This window comes from Delphinus delphis, chromosome 18 (genome assembly GCF_949987515.2).
Source record: "Delphinus delphis chromosome 18, mDelDel1.2, whole genome shotgun sequence".
NCBI lineage: Eukaryota > Metazoa > Chordata > Mammalia > Artiodactyla > Delphinidae > Delphinus > Delphinus delphis.
In genome coordinates, this window is record NC_082700.1 from 11,027,423 (window position 1) to 11,052,332 (window position 24,910).

The 24,910-nt window shown below is 35.9% G+C and overlaps 1 protein-coding gene across 1 annotated transcript in view; it reads left to right on the plus strand.

Moving 5' to 3' along the window:
• NBEA (neurobeachin) overlaps positions 1 to 24,910 on the plus strand; it is a 628,524-nt gene that overhangs the window by 90,736 nt on the left and 512,878 nt on the right. The window contains exon 9 of the mRNA XM_059996030.1: positions 24,234 to 24,431. Coding sequence (XP_059852013.1) covers positions 24,234 to 24,431 — 198 coding nt within the window. The remainder of the gene's footprint in view (positions 1 to 24,233; positions 24,432 to 24,910) is intronic.

Here is a 24,910-nt window from a genome sequence, read left to right on the forward strand (position 1 = left end):
TTTAAGTGTTATGCACTTTCAGTATGCAGTCTTGTATCTTTATATTTCAAGGAATTTTTTATACTGTTCACTGTTTGTTCTATTTCCTTGCTTTGGTTTTCTTCAGAGACTTGACTATACATGTTTGATTTACTTTGCTTATCTTTAATATTTGTCACTTTATCTTGAATCTTCATCTTTTTTTTTCTTTCTCATTTTTTAAATTTAAAAATAAAGTGAAGCTTACAGAAAAGTTACAAGCACAGTAGTAAGCAATTTTTTCCCTGAGCCATTTGAGAGTATTGCTGACATAATGTCCCATCATCCCTGAATATTGTGTTTGTATTCCTTTATATAATTCCTTTATATAATTATTAACATCAGTGTGTTACTACCTTTATATAATTATATATAACAAAACATTCCTTTATATAATTATTATCAATGTGTTACTACCATGTAATTCTCAGACCCCATTAAAATTTTGCTAATTGTCCCATAATGTCCTTTTTAGGAAAATGATCTAGTTCACAACATTTATGTTATAATGTATCTTTAGTCTGCTCAACAGAACAGTTTTTGTTCATTCTTTGTTCAGTCTTTGTTCATTCTCTGTCTCCTGTGCCTGGCTAATAACCCTGTTGGGTGGACACACTCCTCACCTCTCTAGGACTTTGACACCATGCTGCCTGGTTATGCTCCTGACTCAACTGAGGGCTCTGCCACCCTGCTGGCCACTGCAGCTCCTCACCTCTACCCCTAGTGCAAACCCCTGCCTTGTTTAGCCCTACCTGTTAGCTTTATAAATTTTCAAGAAGGCAGGAGGAATAGTAAGAGGAAAAGAGCTTCATTTCTTTGTGTTTTATTTTTTTGTTTTTGTTTTATTTTTTTGTTTAATGCCAGCTTTATTGAGATATAATTCACATATATTCAATTCACCCATTTAAAATTTATAATCCAAGGGTTTTAGTATATTCACAGATATATGCAACTATCAACACAGTGAATTTTAGAACATTTTTACCATCTCAGAAAAGAAACCTTGCACCCTTTAGCTCTCAACTTTTTATTCTCTCACTCCTTACCCCATTTCTAAGCAATCACTAACCTTTCTGATTCTATAGATTTGCCTATTCTGGACATTTCATATAAATTTTGAAATGGGGAAATGATGGGTCCCTTTAATTTCCACATAAATTTTAGGATCAACTTGTCAGTTTCTGAAAAAAAGACAACACACCCACACAAAACAACAACAATAATAACAAAACCCAACTGTGATCTTGATAGAGATTGTGTTGAATCTTTTATTTGGAGAATCTTACCAACTACACAATATTAAGTCCTCCAATCCACGAACATGGGATGTCTTTACATTTATTCGTGTCTTCTTAATTTCTTTCAAAGAGGATTTGTACTTTTTGCCATAAGTCAAATGCCAGAAATCTTGACTTCTTTGTTAAATTTATTCTCTAGTATTTTATTATTTTTGATGCTGTCATAAATAGAGTTGTTTATAAATGTTATATTCGGATTTTCTTTGCTAGTGTATACAATGGATTTTTATGTTATGATTCTGTATCCTGCAATCTTGCTGAAAATACTAGCACTAATAGTTTTATCTAGAATCTCCAGTATAATGTTGAACAGAACATTAGCACAGGTATCCTTGTCTTGTTACTGATCTTAGGGGGAACGCTTTCAGTCTTTTAGCATTAAATGTGTTGTTATCTGTGAGTATTTCATTGATGCTTTTTATGAGATTGGGGAAACTCCATTTTATCCCTACTTTGCTGAACACTTTTTAAAATAAAGGGGTGTTGGATTTTGTCAAATGCCTTTTCTGTGTTTATTAAGATAAGCATTTATTGAGATAATAATATTAACATATTAATTAGTCTAGGTATAGGTTTGTCAATTTTGATCTTTACAAAGAATCAGCTTTTGTTTTTGTTGTGTTTTCTCTATTGTTTTTCTTATTCTCTATTTCAGTACTTTTTCCTGTAATTCTTAGTGTTTTCTTCCTTCTGCTTGTTTTATGTTTAGTTTGTTCTTTTGTTATCCAATGTCATAAGGTGGAAGACTTGGTTGTTGATTTGATGTCTTTTTTAATATAAACACTTACAGTGTTGCCTCTGAGTACTGCTTTACCTGCTTATGTTTTGGCATTTGTGCCTTTATTTTCATTCATCTCAAAACATTTTATAATTTCCCTTTTGACTTCTATTTGACACATTTTTATTTAGCAATTTGTTGTTTATTTCCATAATATTTTTGAATTTCTGAAATTTCTATTATTGATTTCTAATTTGATTCCATTTTGGTCAAAGAAGGTACTTTGTATTATATTTACCCTTGTAAATTTAATCAGGTTTGATTTATGGCTTAACATTGCTCTATCCACTGTTTGATGTACACTTAAGAGTTATGTATATTCTGCTGTTGTGGGGTGTAGTGTTATAGAGATATCTTTTAGGTCTGATCACTTTATAGTGTTGTTCAACTTTTATGTTTCTTTGTTGACTTCTGCCTAGTTGTTCTATCCACTGTTCGACTTGGGAATTGAAGTTATCAACTATTAATCTTAACTTGTCTTAATGTTTCTTCCTTCATTTCTGTCAAGTTCTTCTTCATGTATTTTGGTGCTTGGTTGTTAGATGCACATATGATATTATCTTCTTGGTGGATTGATTCTTTTATTATTATTAAATGTCACTCTGCCTCTAGTAACATATTTTGTTTAAAGTGTGTTTTCGCTTAGTACAGCAACTCCAGCTTTCTTGTGGATTGTTGATAAATTTTCCCTTTTACTTTGAATCGATTTTTGACTTTGAATCTAGAGTATGCCTCCTATAGACAATACATTGTTAGATCTTGTTTTATTATCCAGTCTAATAACATCTGCCTTTTGAGAAGATTGTTTTTCCATTCACCTTTAATGTTACTGATATAGTTGGATTTACATCTGTCGTTCTGCCTGTTACCTATGTCTTATGTTCTTTTTAATTCCTTTATTCTTTACTGCCTTCTTTTGCATTAAATGAATATTTTCTATTGTAGCATTTTCATATCTTTAATGAATTTTTTCACTCTATCTCTTTTACTTATTTACTTAGTGGTTGCTATAGGACTTACCATTTAAATTTTAACTTATCAGAATCAACTTCAGATTTATACTAACTTAATTCCAGTGAGATATAGAAATGTTACTTCTTATAGATGTATTTTGTTTTTCTTCTTTTTTGTGATATAGTTATACGTAGTACATATTACAATGTTGGTTACAAACCCAACATTACATTATTATAATTATTACTTTATATAGTTGAATGTCTTTTAAGGAAGCTGAGAGAAGAAAATCAACTGTATGTTTATAGCTTTTGTTATATTAACCTAATTTTCATTTATGGATTTCCTCATTTGTTCATTTATCACCTGGACTTATTTCCTTAGCTCAATATAGCTTTCCCACTCACCTCCTTTGTGTTGTTATTAGCAAATACATTACAATTTTATGTTATAGGCAAAACCATACTTTATATACACATTATCTTATAAAATTGCTTTGAAATCTATTAAGAGGGAAAAAGGAGAATAAATATGCATTTATACCATCTTTTATAACCACATGACTACTGGTGCTCTTTGTTTTTCATGTGGATTCAAATTACTGTCACTTTTAGCTTGAAAGACTTCCCTTTGTTATTTCTTGTAAGGTAGGTCAGCTAGCGGTAAATTATCTTAGTTCTTATTTATTTGGGAATGTATCTTATTTTCCTTTTAGATTTGAAAGCTAGATTTGCTGGATACAAATTCTTGGTTGATATTTTTTTCTTTGAGTACTTTGAATGCTTTATTCCTCTGTGTTCTGGCCTCCATTTTTTCAGATGAGAAGTCAGCTGTTGATCTTATTATTGTTCTCTTTTAAGTAAAGAGTCGTTTTTCTTGTGCTGCTTTTGAGATTTTTCTCCTTGTCTTGGGCTTTCACCATTACTATGACTTTTCTGTTTGTAGATTTCTTTGCTTTTATCTTTCTTCAAGTTCATGGGCTTCCTGAATAGGTAAATTAATGCTTTTCAATAAATTGGGAACTTATCATCCATTAAATTCTTGAATATTTTGCTTTTCTTTTCTCTTTCTTCTCTGCTTTTGGTATTCTTATTCTTCATACCTTAGTACAGTTAATTGTTTCCCACATTTCTCTGAGGCTCTGATCATTCTTCACTCTCTTTTCTCTCTGGTTTTTGGATTGCATAACCTTTATCTGTTGATCTTATATTTGCTAATTCTTTCTTCTGCTTGTTCAAATATACTGTTGAGACCCTGTAGAGAACTTTTCAATTCATCGTACTTTTCAACTCCAGAATTTCCATTTGGATTGTTTTTATAATATCTTTCTCTCTTTTAAAAAGAATACTAAATTTTAATTTTATTGATATTTTAAAATACTAATTCTATTAATATTTTCCCAGGTTTATTGAGAAGTAATTGACTATGTCACTGTATAAGTTTAAGGAGTACAGCATGATGATTTGGTTTACATATACTGTGAAATGATTATTTTAATAGATTCAGCTAACATCCATCAGCTCATATAGATACAATAAAGAAAAGAAAAAAGGTTTTTCTTGTGATTAGAACTCTTAGAATTTATTAAAAAGTTTTTCTTGTGATTAGAACTCTTAGAATTTATTCTCTTCACTTTCCTATATATCAATATCTATCTCTTAATTGATATTCTCTATTTAATGTGACATTGTCATCATAACTATATTTACTTCTCTAATTATGGTTTCCTTTAGTTCTTTGAACACGTTTTTATGGCTGCTTTGAAGTCTTTTTCTGTTAAATCTGACATCTGATTGCTGTCACTAGCAATTTCTGTTGCCTGCTTCTTCTCCCATGTATGGGTCATATTTTCCTGTTTCTATGTCTCTCAGTGTTTGGTTGGGAAATGGACATTTTAGGTAATATATTGCTGCATGTCTGGGTACTACTATCCCCGTCTCCTTTTAGGGCTTATTATTTGTTTATTGACTGGATAGATTACTTTAGTGGGTTTTTTCTTAATTTTAATTTTTTTCTTAAATATTTGCAAGAACTCAGCATTGAAGCTGCAGCCTAGAGTGTTTTCTGAATAAAAATTATAAATATAAATTTTTAAATAGATGTCAGAGAGTTCATATTTTATATTTCTTCTTTGAATGCTTTTAAATTTACTTTTCAAGTAATACATACGTTTCATTTATATGATTTTAGTCTTTGGAAGTTTGCTGAAGTTTGTCTTATGAACCCAAATGTGTGTCCTCTTTGCTAGTTGTTCCATGTGTTCTTGAAAAGAATGTGTATTGTCCTCTTGTTACACATAGTGTTCCATATTGAAATATTATACTGAAATGTTCTATTTTTAAGAAAGCTGAGTCATGTTACTCCTTTGAGTATAATTAGTACAAAATATGGTCATACACGGGTTTTTCTTTAAAAAATTATAATAGCTTTATTAAAGTATAGTTTACATATCATACAATTCACTCATTTTAAGTATACAAGTAAATTATTTTATATAAGCTTACAGAGTTGTGCAAACATCACCACAATCAACTTTTAGAACATTTCTACCACCCTGGAAAGATCTCACTTGCCAATTCTCAGTCATTCCTCATTCTCATCCCCATCCTATTCAAACCATTTTATATAATAGTTCTCTTTTGGAAAATTCTTCTTAAAATAATAATCCAATAAATATTGATATTTATGCACAAATCTGCTTATTATACCTTAAAAAATATAAGTTTGAAGATTTGGAAGTGATCTGAATACCACAAATGGGATTAAGATAAGACAATTATTTTATGTACATAATGGATTATATGTTTACAGTCATTTAAATTGAATCATATTTTTAAAATATGGTATAATTAATTGTGATGTGAACTTGTATTGCTACAATTAGCAAAAGTATGAAATAATGATCTTTGTATAACAGACTGAAAAAATTAAGACCATTCTTTTTCCCCAAATAAGACTAGTTTTATTAGACATCTTACATTATATTTCCCCAAAAAGATTTTATAACTTCCAAGAGAATATATTAAACATTTTTGATTCCTTTGTAAGCAGTATGAACCAAATGAAAGTAAAGGTTTTTTTTTTTTTTTTTTTAACCTGATAATGGAATGTACATACAGTTCAGCAGTGTTAAAATGTAGACATGGAGAAGCTATTTACAGTGTTTCACAACACACTTCTCAGTATTTTATTCCAGTCCTTATTTTTAGAAACCATGTACTTGGAGTTCTTAAGCATCATAGGTATAATACCCCCCAAAAAAACAAACAAAAAGGGTAAGAAGTATCACTAAACTGCTTCAGACAAATTACTTTTAAAATATAGTAATCATGAGCCAAGGAGAGTGATATCTTTAGTGTTTTGCATGACTTTTTACTTAAATTTACTTAAATTCATTGAATATTATTTAAAAAGTTATATCAGTAATTATTAGTACAGGACTTTCAGCTCAAAAGACTTGCTTGCAAGTTCAATGTGGGGCAAAGGACATGGGTGATTTCATATTCATACTTAATGGTTGCTTTGTTTCTCAAAACAAACAATTCTTTTATACATGCAGTAAATCAAGGAAAAGTGTGCAGCCTCTCTGAAAAGAGCCAAAGAAAAACATTTAAACAGACAAAAACTGAAAAGTGGTAGACTTTAGCAACAGTAGAAAACCAGAGTTTTATGATTGGAGTCCAGAAGGAAGACCAAAATCAAGGAAGATGAAATAGGGTAGTATGTTTTTAATCTTAAACATTAGGGGGTAGATGATTTTACTCTAAATCGTGGATTTTCCCTGAAGAAGGTAAAGTCATTTAAAAGTAGCTTTAAAATGACTTGGGAAAATGAAAATGATTACATTATGATGAATTTTCTCATACAACTTTACAATTCAGAAGACATTTATTAAAGCGTTTCTGTGTACAGAGCACTATTATAGGCATTATGGAAGATGCAAAACTATAAATTACCTTTAAGGATCTTACAGCCAAATAAGGGAGAAAGACATACAAAAGCTGAAAAGTAAAGTTGCATGAAAATATAGTCATGGTATAATCTGTGAACACTGAGTCCTATGTGATCATGGAGAAGGGTTCTGATTGTAAGAACTGGGAAATGCTTGGAAGAGAAGACAGCTTTAAAACCAGTTCGGGGGACTTCCCTTGTAGTGCAGTGGTTAATAATCCGCCTGCCAATGCAGGGGACACAGGTTCAATCCCTGGTCCAGGAAGATCCCACATGCCACAGAGCAACTAAGCCTGTGCACCACAACTACTGAGCCTGTGCTCTAGAGCCTGTGTGCTGCAACTACTGAGCCTGCATGCTGCAATTACTAAAACCTGCGTGCCTAGAGCCCGTGCTCGCACCAAGAGAAGTCACCACAGTGAGAAGCCCGCACAATGCAACAGAGTAGTCCCTGCTCACCGCAACTAGAGAAAGCCCATGCTTAGCAACGAAGACCCGACACTGACATAAATAATTAAATAAATTAATTAATTAAAAAAAAAGACAAAACCAACAAAAAATGGTTCAGGGAGGCCCGAGAAGCTTTAAATTCATAAAAATTAAGTGATTTTTGTTTCTTTTGCTGGGGGAAAAATCTGTTTCCCTCTGTTACCTTTCATGAATTCATCCAACAGAAAAACACTCTTGTTTTTTTTTAATCAATTGGTATCCTTTAGCCGGTTTCTTTTACTTATGAGGATGACAATTAGAATTCACAAATAATCTTTTAAAACCTACTATCCAGTTTACAAAATTTCTTGCTTAATTAATTCATTTTTAAAACATTCAACCTGACTTCTGATTTTGTCCATAATGGAATAACTGGTACTAGATGTGCCCTACCACTGTAAATCACTATGAAAATGGGCAAAATACACAAAGCATCCGTTTTTAGACATTTGTCAGTACACATAGCACAGGCCCAAGATCCTTGAGAGGAGGAAAGCATTTTTTTTTTTTTTTCATTTTAACATCTTCATTGGAGTATAATTGCTTTAAATGGTATGTTAGTTTCAGGTTCACAACAAAATGAATCAGTTATATATATACATATGTTCCCATATCTCTTCCCGCTTGCGTCTCCCTCCCTCCCACCCTCCCTATCCCACACCTCCAGGCCGTCACAAAGCACCGAGCTGATCTCTCTGTGCTATGCGGCTGCTTCCCACTAGCTATCTACCTTACGTTTGGTAGTGTATATATGTCCATGCCTTTCTCTCGCTTTGTCACAGTTTACCCTTCCCCCTCCACATAGCCTCAAGTCCATTCTCTAGTAAGTCTGTGGCTTTATTCCTGTTTCACCCCTAGGTTTTTCATGACATTTTTTTTCTTAAATTCCACATATATGTGTTAGCATACGGTATTTGTCTCACTTCACTCTGTATGACAGACTCTAGGTCTGTCCACCTCATTACAAATAGCTCAATTTCGTTTCTTTTTATGGCTGAGTAATATTCCATTGTATATATGTGCCACATCATCTTTATCCAGTCATCCGATGATGGACATTTAGGTTGTTTCCATCTCTGGGCTACTGTAAATAGAGCTGCAATGAACATTTTGGTACATGACTCTTTGAATTATGGTTTTCTCAGGGTATATGCCCAGTAGTGGGATTGCTGGGTCATATGGTAGTTCTATTTGTAGTTTTTTAAGGAACCTCCATACTGTTCTCCACAGTGGCTGTATCAATTTACATTCCCACCAACAGTGTAAGAGGGTTCCCTTTTCTCCACACCCTCTCCAGCATTTATTGTTTCTAGATTTTTTGATGATGGCCATTCTGACTGGTGTGAGATATCTCACTGTAGTTTTGATTTGCATTTCTCTAATGATTAGTGATGTTGAGCATTCTTTCATGTGTCTGTTGGTAGTCTGTGTATCTTCTTTGCAGAAATGTCTATTTAGGTCTTCTGCCCATTTTTGGATTGGGTTGTTTGTTTTTTTGTTATTGAGCTGCATGAGCTGCTTGTATATTCTGGAGATTAACCCTTGGTCAGTTGCTTCATTTGCAAATATTTTCTCCCATTCTGAGGCTTGTCTTTTGGTCTTCTTTATGGTTTCCTTTGCTGCGCAAAAGCTTTTAAGTTTCATTAGGTCCCATTTGTTTATTTGTTTTTATTTCCATTTCTCTAGGAGGTGGGTCAAAAAGGAACTTGCTGTGATTTATGTCATAGAGTGTCCTGCCTATGTTTTCCTCTAAGAGTTTGATAGTGTCTGGCCTTACATTCAGGTCTTTAATCCATTTTGAGCTTATTTTTGTGTATGGTGTTAGGGAGTGATCTAATCTCATACTTTTACATGTAGCTGTCCAGTTTTCCCAGCACCACTTATTGAAGAGCCTGTCCTTTCTCCACTGTACATTCCTGCCTCCTTTATGAAAGATAAGGTGACCATATGTGCATGGGTTTATCTCTGGGCTTTCTATCCTGTTCCATTGATCTATATTTCTGTTTTTGTGCCAGTACCATACTGTCTTGATTACTGTAGCTTTGTAGTATAGTCTGAAGTCAGGGAGCCTGATTCCTCCAGCTCCGTTTTTCGTTCTCAAGATTGCTTTGGCTATTCGGGGTCTTTTGTGTTTCCATGGAAATTGTGAAACTTTTTGTTCTAGTTCTGTGAAAAATGCCAGTGGTAGTTTGATAGGGATTGCATTGAATCTGTAGATTGCTTTGGGTAGTAGAGTCATTTTCACAATGTTGATTCTTCCAATCCAAGAACATGGTATATCTCTCCATCTATTTGTATCATCTTTAATTTCTATCATCAGTGTCTTATAATTTTCTGCATACAGGTCTTTTGTCTCCTTAGGTAGGTTTATTCCTAGATATTTTATTCTTTTTGTTGCAATGGTAAATGGGAGTGTTTTCTTGATTTCACTTTCAGATTTTTCATCCTTAGTGTATAAGAATGCCAGAGATTTCTGTGCATTAATTTTGTATCCTGCTACTTTACCAAATTCATTGATTAGCTCTAGTAGTTTTCTGGTAGCATCTTTAGGATTCTCTATGTATAGTATCATGTCATCTGCAAACAGTGACAGCTTTACTTCTACTTTTCCGATTTGGATTCCTTTTATTTCCTTTTCTTCTCTGATTGCTGTGGCTACAACTTCCAAAACTATGTTGAATAAGAGTGGTGAGAGTGGGCAACCTTGTCTTGTTCCTGATCTTAGTGGAAACGCTTTCAGTTTTTCACCATGGAGGAGAATGTTGGCTGTGGGTTTGTCATATGTGGCCTTTTTTATGTTGAGGAGAGTTCCCTCTATGCCTACTTTCTGCAGGGTTTTTATCATAAATGGGTGTTAAATTTTGTCAAAAGCTTTCTCTGCATCTATTGAGATGATCATACGTTTTTTTTCCTTCAATTTGTTAATATGGTGTATCATGTTGATTGATTTGCATATATTGAAGAATCCTTGCATTCCTGGAATAAACCCCACTTGATCATGGTGTATGATCCGTTTAATGTGGTGTTGGATTCTGTTTGCTAGTATTTTGTTGAGGATTTTTGCATCTATGTTCATCAGTGATATTGGCCTGTAGTTTTCTTTCTTTGTGACATCCTTATCTGGTTTTGGTATCAGGGTGATGGTGGCCTCATAGAATGAGTTTGGGAGTGTTCCTCCCTCTGCTATATTTTGGAAGAGTTTGAGAAGGATAGGTGATAGCTCTTCTCTAAATGTTTGATAGAGTCCGCCTGTGAAGCCATCTGGTCCTGGGCTTTGGTTTGTTGGAAGATTTTTAATCAGAGTTTCAATTTCAGTGCTTGTGATTGGTCTGTTCATATTTTCTATTTCTTCCTGATTCAGTCTTGGCAGGTTGTGTCTTTCTAAGAATTTGTCCATTTCTTCCAGGTTGTCCATTTTATTGGTATAGAGTTGCTTGTAGTAATCTCTCATGATCTTTTGTATTTCTGCAGTGTCAGTTGTTACTTCTCCTTTTTCATTTCTAATTCTATTGATTTGAGTTTTCTCCCTTTTTATCTTGATGAGTCTGGCTAATGGTTTATCAATTTTGTTTATCCTTTCAAAGAACCGGCTTTTAGTTTTATTGATCTTTGCTATCGTTTCCTTCATTTCCATTTATTTCTGACCTGATTTTTATGATTTCTTTCCTTCTGCTAACTTTGGGGTTTTTTTGTTCTTCTTTCTCTAATTGCTTTAGGTGCAAGATTAGGTTGTTTATTCGAGGTGTTTCCTGTTTCTTAAGGTAGGATTGTATTGCTATAAAATCCCCTCTTAGAACTGCTTTTGCTGCATCCCATAGATTTTGAGTTGTCGTGTCTCCATTGTCATTTTTTTCTAGGTATTTTTTGATTTTGTCTTTGATTTCTTCAATGATCACTTCGTTATTAAGTAGTGTATTGTTTAGCTTCCATGTGTTTGTATTTTTTACAGATCTTTTCCTGTAATTGATAATCTAGTCTCATAGCGTTGTGGTTGGAAAAGATACTTGATACAATTTCAATTTTCTTAAATTTACCAAGGCTTGATTTGTGACCCAAGATATGATCTATCCTGGAGAATGTTCCATGAGCACTTGAGAAAAATGTATTCTGTTGTTTTTGGATGGAATGTCCTCTAAATATCAATTAAGTCCATCTTGTTTAATGTATCATTTAAAGCTTGTGTTTCCTTATTTATTTTCATTTTGGATGATCTGTCCATTGGTGAAAGTGGGGTGTTAAAGTCCCCTACTATGAATGTGTTACTGTCAATTTCCCCTTTTATGGCTGTTAGTATTTGCGTTATGTATTGAGGTGCTCCTATATTGGGTGCATAAATATTTACAATTGTTATATCTTTTCTTGGATCGATCCCTTGATCATTATGTAGTGTCCTTCTTTGTCTCTTGTAATAGTCTTTATTTTACAGTCTATTTTGTCTGATATGAGAATTGCTACTCCAGCTTTATTTTGGTTTCCATTTGCATGAAATACCTTTTTCCATCCCCTTACTTTCAGTCTGTATGTGTCTCTAGGTCTGAAGTGGGTCTCTTATAGACAGCAAATATATGCATCTTGTTTTTGTATCCATTCAGCCAATCTGTGTCTTTTGGTGGGAGCATTTAGTCCATTTACATTTAAAGTAATTATCGATATGTGTGTTCCCATTCCCATTTTCTTAATTGTTTTGGGTTTGTTATTGTAGGTCTTTTCCTTCTTTTGTGTTTCTTGCCTAGAGAAGTTCCTTTAGCAGTTGTTGTAGAGCTGGGTTGGTGGTGCTGAACTCTCTCAGCTTTTGCTTGTCTGTAGAGGTTTTAATTTCTCCATCAAATCTGAATGAGATCCTTGCTGGGTAGAGTAATCTTGGTTGCAGGTTTTTCTCCTTCAGCACTTTCAATATGTCCTGCCACTCCCTTCTGGCTTGCAGAGTTTCTGCTGAAAGATCAGCTGTTAACCTTATGGGGATTCCCTTGTGTGTTATTTGTTGTTTTTCCCTTGCTGCTTTTAATATGCTTTCTTTGTATTTAATTTTTGACAGTTTGATTAATATGTGTCTTGGCATATTTCTCCTTGTATTTATCCTGTATGGGAGTCTCTGTGCTTCCTGGACTTGATTAACTATTTCCTTTCCCATATTAGGGAAGTTTTCAACTATAATCTCTTCAAATATTTTCTCAGTCCCTTTTTCTCTTCTTCTGGAATCCCTATAATTCGAATATTGGTGCGTTTAATGTTGTCCCAGAGGTCTCTGAGACTGTCCTCAATGCTTTTCATTCTTTTTTCTTTATTCTGCTCTGCAGTAGTTATTTCCACTATTTTATCTTCCAGGTCACTTATCCATTCTTCTGCCTCAGTTATTCTGCTATTGAGCCCATGTAGAGTATTTCTAATTTCATTTATTGTGTTGTTCATCATTGTTTGTTTCATCTTTAGTCCTTCTAGGTCCTTGTTAACTGTTTCTTTCATTTTGTCTATTCTATTTCCAAGATTTTGGATCATCTTTACTATCATTATTCTGAATTCTTTTTCAGGTAGACTGCCTATTTCCTCTTCATTTGTTAGGTCTGGTGGGTTTGCATCTTGCTCCTTCATCTGCTGTGTGTTTTTCTGTCTTTTCATTTTGCTTATCTTACTGTGTTTCGGGTCTCCTTTTTGCAGGCCGAAGGTTCGTAGTTTCTGTTGTTTTTTGTGTCTGTCCCCAGTGGCTAAGGTTGGTTCATTGGGTTGTGTAGGCTTCCTGGTGGAGGGGACTAGTGCCCGTATTCTGGTGGATGAGGCTGGATCTTGTCTTTCTGGTGGGCAGGTCCACGTCTGGTGGTGTGTTTTGGGGTGTCTGTAGACTTATTATGATTTTAGGCAGCCTCTCTGCTAATGGGTGGGGTTGTGTTCCTGTCTTGCTAGTTGTTTGGCATAGGATGTCCAGCACTGTAGCTTGCTGGTCGTTGAGTGAAGCTGGGTGCTGGTGTTGAGATGGAGATCTCTGGGAGATTTTCGCCGTTTGATATTATGTGCAGCTGGGAGGCCTCTTGTGGACCAGTGTCCTGAAGTTGGCTCTCCCACCTCAGAGGCACAGCACCAACTCCTGGCTGCAGCACCAAGAGCCTTTCATCCACAGGGCTCCTTAATTTGGGATGATTCGTTGTCTATTCATGTATCCCACAGATGCAGCGTACATCAAGTTGATTGTGGAGCTTTAATCCGCTGCTTCTGAGGCTGCTGGGAGAGATTTCCCTTTCTCTTCTTTTTCTCACAGCTTCCAGGGGCTCAGCTTTGGATTTGGCCCTGCCTGTGCGTGTAGGTCGCCGGAGGGCGTGTGTTCTTTGCTCAGACAGGACGGGGTTACAGGAGCCGCTGATTCGGAGGCTCTGGCTCACTCAGGCCGCGGGGAGGGAGGGGCATGGAGGGCGGGGCGGGCCTGCGGCGGCAGAGGCTGGCGTGACGTTGCCAGCGTGAGGCGCGCCGTGCGTTTTCCCGGGGAAGTTGTCCCTGGATCCCGGGACCCTGGCAGTGGCGGGCTGAACAGGCTCCCCGGAAGGGAGGTGTGGAGAGTGACCTGTGCTCGCACACAGGCTTCTTGGTGAAGGCAGCAGGGTCCTTAGCGTCTCATGTCTGTCTCTGGGGTCCGCACTTTTAGCCGCGGCTCGCGCCCGTCTCTGGAGCTCTCTTAAGCAGTGTTCTTAAACCCCTCTCCTCGCGCACCAGGAAACAAAGAGGGAAGAAAAAGTCTCTTGCCTCTCCCCGCGCTCCGACCCGAAGCCGGAGCCTCAGCTCCCAGCCCCACCCGCCCCGGCAGGGGAGCAGACAAGCCTCTCGGGCTGGTGAGTGCCGGTCGGCCCCGATCCTCTGCGCTGGAATCTACCCGCTTTGCCCTCCGCACCCCTGTTGCTGTGCTCTCCTCCGCAGCCCCGAAGTTTCCCCACTCCGCCACCCGCAGTCTCCACCCGCGAAGCGGCTTCCTAGTGTGTGGACACTTTTCCTCCTTCACAGCTCCCTCCCGCTGGTGCAGGCCCCGTCCCTATCCTTTTGTCTGTGTTTATTTTCTTCTTTTGCCCTAACCAGGTACGTGGGGGGTTCCTTGCCTTTTGGGAGGTCTGAGTTCTTCTGCCAGCGTTCAGTAGGTGCTCCGTAGGAGTTGTTCCACGCGTAGATGTATTTCTGGTGTATCTGTGGGGAGGAAGGTGATCTCCGCGTCTTACTCTTCTACCATCTTCCCGGAAGTCGAGGAAAGCATTTTGAGATGAGCTTGTTAATGACCGCAGCTCTCTGGCTGGGGCTAGTATTTTTATTGAGGCATAAAGTAGGTAGAAGCCAGGCATAGCCGGTTGGGCCTGCTGCTCTGAGGTACTGAAACAGCTGGAACTTGTGGGGCAGGGTATCGAAAAGGAGCAAGCTCTTGGGGTAAGGATAGAAGTCTTTGTCAGGGTTCCCGTGTTGAGATGCTGTGAGCCGTCGGTGGAAGATGTTATGAAGAGCAGAAGAGAGATACCAGAGGTCACACAGTTGTTTGAGACTTTGGAGTATCGACCCAATTAGAGAAGGTTTATGCCCACATCCTCGAGTGCTCAGTAATTATTAAACAAATGAGGGACTTTCTTGGCGGTCCAGTGGTTAGGGCTCTGCCGTTCCACTGCAGGGGGCATGGGTTTGATCCCTGGTCGGGGAACTAGGATCCATCATGCCCCATGGCATGACCAAAACCAAAACCAAAACCAACGAATGACACTAGTGGTGTAGACAATTCAGGGGTTTCCTCTATTAGATTATAATTATTCACACATTTTCCCCCTCAAATCATTTCTAAAAAGTGTATCTTTTATCATTCTATGATATTGATTGCTTTTGCAATTTAATTTTTGAAACTTTCAACCTACCAAAATATCCATTCTTCTGTGCAACTACATGCATGTTAAAAAAAATCTTTGGGGAGTTCCCTAGTTGCCTAGTGGTTAGGATTCCAGGCTTTCACTGCCGTGGCTCGGGTTCAATCCCTGGTCAGGGAACTGAGATCCTGCAAGCTTCGTGGCACAGCCAAAAAAAACAAAAACGAAAAAAACAACTTTTCTTATATTAGAAGAATTAGTTACATAAAATTACTTGATATTTGTAAATGATTGCTTAATTTGGTATAAGTAGTTTATTAACATTATGTTTAATATTTCTCTTAGATATTGGTTTGTATTAGTGATGTGTTTCTCTTGTTCAGTATTTGAAATATTGCAGTAATTATAGTGCTGGTACTTGGCACTTCTGCTGATTTGATATATGTCATTGTTATAACTTTTTAAGATTTGATTGGTTGAGTCATTTTCAACTATGTTGAAGCACTGACTTCACTTCTTGCATTGAAATACTCTATGCTAATCTATTTGCCCTTTGTTGGCATGCTTGTGACTGTAACCTTTTATTTTCCTCTACATTCTTTCTTATTAGGATCTGGTAATAATGATTGTAGGGCATGTGATTGAATAAAATTCAATAATATATTGAATAATTGTCATATTCAAGGAACTGTTCTAAAGCTTTGGGGATTAAGCTTATACTTTATTTATGAGAATAATTGTATTTGTAAATGTTTATAATTAAAAGTTGACATGTATACCACAAAAGAAACATAATGCAAATACTATTAACGTTTTGGGGAAGGATGATTAATTCCAGCTGCAGAAGATTTAGGAACTCTTCATAGAGAAGGAAATTTTTCAGGGTTCTTGAAAAAAATAAGTAATGGAGAGAGTGAGCAGGACGTGATGATAGAATGTGAGACAGTGGGCATGACTGAAGGGATAGAAGCAAGGGAGTACAGGATGTGTTTATGGATTGATCCATAATCAGGCATGGCTTCATGGGAGAATACAGAGTAGATGGTGTGATTTATTGTAGAATGCGAGGGTGATTATCATAGGTTGAAACCAAGTTATTGAAGGTTTTGAATATCAAAACAATGAATTTGGATTTTCCAGTCATGTGGAATTATCAAAAAATTTGTAGCAAGAGAATGGTTTGATCCTATATATGTATTTTCCTTGAGTAGTTTGGAGATATTAGAGTTTGAATGATTATTTTTTAATGAATTCAGATGGATTACTTATTCGTTTTGAGGAGAAAATCATTGTACAATATACAATTGGCAACATTCTCTTAATTATACATCAGAAAATATGATTCCTTGAATATTGGAATGTCATTACTATGTTAATATCAGCATCATTTGTCACATAATGATTCTGGGGAAAGCAATAGGTTTTGTCAAATATATTTTATTCTAACATAAATTCAATGAAAAAATGGCTATATCCTTGACATTGGTGAAGTTTTCAGAGATTAGTGTTAGAAAAATAACATACCTCTGCTCATATAACAATTAGATAAAGTTAATTTTTTTGAGTTTAGCGCTATTGTGGCACATTTTCTCATATTTGTGTTAAGTAATTCTAGTTTGGGTAATTAAAGTTCTGCTCAATGAGACTTTGCCTCAATAGCAACTATGTCAGTTATCTGAATTACACTGTCGTCAGTGCAATATGCCATTACCATAACATTTATGGTAAATGTTTTATGAGTAACATTTAAGAAAAAATTAATAAAGAAAATGTATAATATTAAGTAGAAAAGGAAGTAGTAATAATAGCAGCTACCATTTTGCTTTAAAAGTACCAGGTATTGTTCATAGTGCTTTATTTATATTATTTTATGTGTTGGTTGTGTAGCAGATGAGAGGCAGATAACTTGTGGGTGATTATCTATAGGTGACAGAGTTGGGATACAAACTCAAGTCTAATTGGTTTTGAATTTACAGCTTTTAACTATATTGTACTGTACTGTTTTTTTAAATTTTTTAAAGCTTTTTGTCCAGTTTTATTGAAATACAATAGATACATAACATTTCTTAGTTTAAAGTCTACAACATAATGATTTGATATGTGTATATATTGCAAAATGATTTATCACAATAAGGCTAATTAACAAATCCATCACCTCACAAAGTTATAATTTTTTGTGTGTGTTAAGAACTTTTAAAATATACTTCCCTAGGAACTTTCAAATATAGTATTGTTAACTATAACCAACATGCTGTGCGTTATATACCCAGCATTTATTCATCTTATAGCTAGAAGTGTGTACTTTTTGACCACCTTCACCCATTTTTCCCACCCCCTCCCCCCTTGCCTCTGGCAATCACCAGTTTGTTCTCTGTTATCTAGAGCTCGATTTTTAGCTTCCACAGACAAGTGATGTTTGTCCTTCTCTGACTTATTTCACTTGGCATAATGCCCTCAAGGTCCATCCATGTTGTTTCAAATTTCAAGATGTCCTTCTTTTTTTATAGCTGAATACTTAATACCATCTTTTCTTTATTCATTCATCCATCAATGGATACTTAGTTTGCTTCCATGTCTTGGCTATTGTAAATAACTTTTCAGTGAACATGGGGGTGCATATATCTTTTTGAGTTAGTGTTCTTGTTTTCTTCAGGTAAATATCCAGAAGTGGAATTGCTGGATCATGTGGAAGTTTTGTTTTTAATTTTTTGAGGAACCTCCATACTTGTTTCCATAGTGGATGTAATAACTCACTCATCAACTCTGGTTTTTTTTGTTTGTTTGTTTGTTTGTTTGTTTGTTTTTTGCGGTACGCGGGCCTCTCACTGTTTTGGCCTCTCCCGTCACGGAGCACAGGCTCTGGCCACGCAGGCTCAGCGGCCATGGCTCACGGGCCCAGCCGCTCCGCGGCATGTGGAATCTTCCCGGACCGGGTCACGAACCTGTGTCCCCAGCATCGGCAGGTGGACTCTCAGCCACTGCGCCCAGGGAAGCCCTCACTCATCAACTTTTAATTGAGATTTCGGGCTTCCCTGGTGGCGCAGGGAAGGGCGTACCGCAAAAAAAAAAAAAGATCCTTAACTTAATTGAGCTTTCAAAGAAAACAAAGATGGCTATGCCAGTCTTTACCCATGATGGGCTGTTTAACAGGGAGAATAAGTAAAATGTCAGAAGCTTAGCAATATATAACAATAGGTTAGAGTCAATTTGAAATTTGTAAGCTGCTCTTGAAGCTCCTCTGGAAATTCTAGGTGGTATAGCATGGTGAACTGTGAAAATTGTCTAATTGTAGGCATCAATTAAATATGGTTACCTCCAGCATGAATTCTGGTTACAAGCAGAGACTTTGGTGTATCTAAATCTTTGAAAAGAATTTCAGATTTAAATTCTTCAAAATTGTAGATATAACAGTGTGTGTGGTCTAAAAACAATTTTCATCTACTTTTTTGTAAAGTCTGTTTTTCTATATGTTATTTACCTGCATTCTTCTCCAAAGGGTTGGATGCTTATATCTCTCTGTGACAGCTCATCAGAATTAGGAAGTCGTGTTATTTGATGCCCTCTCACTTCGACATGTTAACAGACAATTTGAGGATTATATAACATATTTAACATTTTTACATGCTTCCTTTTTAGAGAAATTCTGAAATACATTTATTTATACTTTTAATTTCTATTTCCTAGACTTTTTTTTTTTTTTTTTTTTTTTGGTGGTACGTGGGCCTCTCACTAATGCGGCCTCTCCCGTAGCGGAGCACAGGCTCCGGCCGCGCAGGCTCAGCGGCCATGGCTCACGGGCCCAGCCACTCTGCGGCATGTGGGATCTTCCCGGACCAGGACACGAACCCGTGTCCCCTGCATCGTCAGGCGGACTGTCAACCACTGTGCCACCAGGGAAGCCCTCCTAGACATTTTGATACTAATACTAATATTTTTTGTTCCATAAGCCGGGGGTCCCCAACCCCTGGGCCACAGACCGGTAGCCGTCCGTGGCCAGTTGGGAACACGGCCGCACAGCAGGAGGTGAGCGGCGGGCTAGTGAGTGAAGCTTTATCTGTATTTACAGCCGCTGCCCATCGCTCCCATTACTGCCTGAGCTCCGCCTCCTGTCAGATGAGTGTCGGCATTAGATTCTCATAGGAGCAAGAACCCTACTGTGAACTGTGCACGTGAGGGATCTAGGCTGTGCACTCCTTATGGGAATCTAATGCCTGATGATGAGGTGGAGCTGAGGCGGTGATGCTAGCGCTGGGGAGCTGCTGCAGATACAGATTCTCACTAGCAGAGAGGTTTGACTGCACAGAGATCATAATAAACAATTGCTTGCAGACTCATATCAAAACCCTATCAGTGAGTGGCAGGTGAAAACAAGCTCAGGGCTCCCACTGATTGTGCATTATGGTGAGTTGTATAATTATTTCATTATATATTACAATGTAGTAATAATAGAAATAAAGTGCACAATAAATGTAATGCAGTTGAATCATCCTGAAACCATTCCCTGACCCCTGTTCCATGGAAAAATTGTCTTCCATGAAACCGGTCCCTAGTGCCAAAAAGGTTGGGGACCACTGCCATAAGCATAGAATTTCATTTAGCAAAATAAATTCTTAAAATATAGATTTATTTTGAAAGCTCATTACATTTTATGTTTTAAATTAATATGGAAGACTGTAATCTTAGCATATTTTAAGCAAGCAAGTGATCTAATTTGCCATGTTTTTGCTGGTGCCGCTCATATTTTAGGATACATTTTTAAATTTAAAATGCTTCATTATTAGTGAGCACTGTAGCATGTTGTTTAGATTCACTATTTCATGCATTTCACTGTTGGGGCAAAAATTTGTGAGTAAACATTATTAATATGAATTCATGTTCGAAGAATGAATATCTGTTGCAGCTGAAAAGAATCAACCTATTAGCAGTACCGTATTTAAAGGATTCTTATTACACCAGCATAAAATCATCTAATGGGGCTATTTATATTTGATTTACTAATTGAAGAATAATTTTTGTATAAATTTGTCAGAAATGCCCATATTTTATTTTAAAAAATTACCAGTAAGCAGTCTGTAATTAGGAAGCAAAATCTCCTCTGGGAAGCGGTGCTAAAATAAACAAAACAAAACAAAACAAAAAAACCAAAAACTGTAGCATGAGAATAATCTGATCGTTGGATACATGCTTCATGAGTAAAATGTTTTATAAGATACTTGGGGATAGTGTTAGGATAGACCTACCTTATATCGACTTATGCTTCATAATGAACAATATTTCTGGTGAAGCCGTTAGATATTTCCCGCTGGCCCTAGCTACAACAAAACAATTGGAAAAGCAACAGTTATGGATGATAATAAAGATATCTGAAGTATGCACACCCAGTTCAAACCTTTTTGTGTAATCTTAATTCTTCTACTCAGAATCTCATCTATAGTTTGCTATATAAATTTCTCTACAGAACTTCCTTTTTTCTTTTTACTTTTTTGACTTTTAAAAATTAAGATATTGATATGTAACATTATATTAGTTTCAGGTGTACAACATGATGATTGGATATTTGAATATATTGCAACATGATCACAATAAGTCTAGTTAACATTCATCACCATACATAGTTACAAATTTTTTTCTTGTAATGAGACCTTTTAAAATCTGTTCTTTTAGCAACTTTCAAATATATCATACAGTATTGTTAACTATAATCGCCATGCTGTGTATTACATTCCCGTGATTTACTCATTTTATAACTGGAAGTTTGTACCTTTTGACCCCCTTCATCCATTTTGCCACCCCCCTCCTCCTTGTCTCTGGCAACCACCTATCTGTTCTCTGTATCTACGAGTTTGTTGTTTTATTATTATTGTTTTTAGGTTCCACACACAAGTGGGATCATATGATATTTGCCTTTTTCTGTCTGACTTATTTCACTTTGCATAATGCCCTTAAGGTCCATGCATGCTGTTGTAAATGGCAAGATATCATTCTTTTTTTTATGGCTGAATAACATTTCAATGTACATATATACCACTTTTTCTTTGTTCATTCATTTATCCGTGGACATCCTTGCCATTCTCTGCATTTCTATACATCCTCACCAACATTTGACATCTCTTGTTTTTCTGATAATACCCATTCTAACAGGAGTGGGGTGATACTTCATTGTGGTTTTGATTCGCATTTCTCTGATGGTTAGTGATGTTGAGCACCTTTTCATGTACTTTTGGGCCATCTGTGTCTTATGTCTTTTTCAGAAAAATGAGCACATCTTCTGCACATTTTTTAAATGAATTGTTTCTTTGCTGTTGAGTTGTATGAGTTCTTTTTATATTTTATATATTAACCCCTTATCAGATACATGATTTGCAAATATTCTCTCCAGTTGGTAGGTTTCCTTTTCATTTTGTTGATGGTTTCCTTTGTTGCTGTGCAGAAGCTTTGTAGTTTGATATAGTCCCACTTGTTAATTTTTGCTTTTGTTGCCTTTGCTTTTGATGTCAAATTTAAAAATAAATTCCTTAGTTTAAGGTAGCTCTACTAAGCTAGAACATATGTTGCTCTTTTTCCAGTTGTTATTCCCATCATTTACACATTGTTTTTCTTAGTAAAATATCATCAACATAAGGAGGCATCACTTCTCTACTTGATTGTACTACAATTTGCTTTTGGGTTATCCAGCTCCTGTAGTCTTTCATTATTTGGTCAGCTTCCCCTGTGTCTCAATGTTCTGTATACTCTTCCCCCAAATTCCCTCAGCTAAATAATTTTATTTCTATAAATTAACTCATTTGTTTTACTCCTCTAAAATAATTAATTGTGCTTTTGATCACTGGCTCACAAAATAAGTCAAAATTCTAATGTATTTATGAAATTTTACTTTTAAAAGATTGAGTTAGAAACAAATGTTGGGATTGACATATACACACTACTATATATAAAATAGAGAACTAATAAGGACCTACAGTAGTATAGCTCAGGGAACTACTCTCATTATTCTGTAGTAAGTCCCACATACGAATGAGTTCTGTTCTGAGAGCTCTTTTGTAAATCTGATTTGTTCATAAGTCCAACAAAGTTAGCCTAGTTACCCAGCCTACACAGTCGGTTATATAGTACTGTACTGGAATAGGTTTATAATACTTTTCACACAAATAATACATAAAAAAACAAACACAAAAAATAAAGAAAACATTTTTAATCTTACAGTACAGTACCTTGAAAAGTATAGTAGTACAGTACAACAGCAGACATACAGGGGCTGGCATCGAGTGAACAGGCAGGAAGAGTTACTGACTGGGGGAGGGAGATGGTAGAGCTGAAGGATCGTCAACAATAGGAGATGTTTGCTTCCGGATATCCTGGGCTTGAAATAAAGATACTGTACTACTGCACTCCATATGGTACTGCACAGTAAAGTACACAAAAGCACAACCACTTGTAGAGGATGCACCCACGTGACAGTGTATGCCAGACACGTGAATTAACTTACGTGATTGGATATGCGAACACAGTTCACATCTTTGAAAGCTCACAACTTGAAGGTTCATATGTAGGGGACTTACTGCAATGACCTATATGGGAAAAGAATCTACAAAAGAGTGGATGTAGGTATATATATAACGGATTCACTTTGCTATACAGCATAAACTAACACAATTTTTTTTTTTTTTTGCCGTAAGCGGGCCTCTCACTATTGTGGCCTCTCCTGTTGTGGAGCACAGGCTCCGGACGCGCAGGCTCAGCGGCCATGGCTCACGGGCCCAGCCGCTCTGCGGCATGTGAGATCTTCCCGGGCACGAACCCGTGTCCCCTGCATGGGCAGGCGGACTCTCAACCACTGCGCCACCAGGGAAGCCCTAACACAACATTTTAAATTAAGTATACTCCAGTAAAAATTTTAAAAAATTAGCATCCAAAAAAACCCCAATTTTAAACATTTTGAGCATTTATGATTTTACTGAAATACATATTAAAATAGTTGTTTTACAGTACTAAGGCAACCAGTGAAGAAGGCAGTCAGCTGGATTTTATATTGCAGTATTATTACCTAATATAGTTAACTCATAATTTCATTAAAATATTTTTAAAAATAATTTTTTGTTTCAATTTCCTATTGTAATTGTCATCTATTCTTTAGGGTTTTAACATGGCCATCATGATTTTTTTGTGGAGTAGCATTGATATTCACTATCTTGATAAACTTTTTATAGTAAAGACATATTTTTGTGAATAAACAGTTTTTTTAGTCTCAAATGATAACCATTATAGCCATTTCTATATTAGTAATTCATGTGCCAGCCACTACTTACTTCTATAAATACTTTTGAAACTGTTAACAAGCAAAATTAAATTTATGTTTTGAATTATTAAAGTAAAATCCTATTTACATTTAGTATCCTCTGGCTTTATAATATTCTAATAAAATTATTTTATAAATAATCAAAAACTTAATAAAGATCAGCTTGTGCTTTGTGACCACCTAGAGGGGTGGAATAGGGAGGAAGGGTGGGAGGGTGACGCAAGAGGGAGGAGATATGGGGATATATGTATATGTATAGCTGATTCACTTTGTTATATAGCAGAAACTAACACACCATTGTAAAGCAATTATACTCCAATAAAGATGTTATAAAAAATAAATAAATAAAGTAAGGTAAAAACGTTCCACACACACACAAAAACACTTAATAAAATGAGAATATGAAGATCTGAGCATGTTTATTAGCATAATAAAATTTAACTCATAGAACTGAAGTGAGAATAACAAAATAATGTAATACCACTGACTAGCGCCTGACACTTGGAAGGGTCACAACAAATTGTTTATTATGTTTCTCTTCTTTAAATGTTTAAAATGTTTCTCTTCTTTAAAACTTGAGAGTTTTATTATGTTGCATTTAAAGAGTGTTTAATTTAGTTTTGTTTTTTCAGAGCACCTTCAAGTTTAAATCTGAGAGTGATATTCATTTGGCAGAACATCATAAACAGGTTCTGTATGATGGGAAACTTGCAAGTAGTATCGCATTTACATATAACGCTAAGGCCACGGATGCTCAGTTGTGCCTGGAATCATCACCAAAGGAAAATGCATCGATTTTTGTGCATTCCCCACATGCCCTAATGCTCCAGGTGGGTGAATAGTAGCTTAATCTTCATGTTCTCATCAGCACTGTGTCTTTATTTTACATATTAAACATTGCTCATCTAGAAATCTCCAGTTGCTCTTTGTTTTTCTTTTTTGGTTTTCTAGTTCTTTGAATGATGTTTTTGCCTTCTGCTTTTTTTTGGCAATATATTTTACCTTGGACATGTCTCCTTAGTAGAAAATCTTTTTTTTCTGTTATATGTTCTATATCCTTTGAAATAAAATCAGTGAATTAGCTAAATAGATAATTGCAGATATTAAAAAATACTTTGCTTTAATAATGTATAACTCCCTAACATAAAAATTGCCTGTGTGTCTTTACATCCATGAGTCTCTTATTCTAAAATATGTTTTGATTTAGAACTTCATATTTTCTTTGTAAAAATCTCTCAACTTAAGATTTCAAATTTAAGTGATTAGCAAAGATATTTCAAACTTTTATTTTACATGTGTATCAAAATTA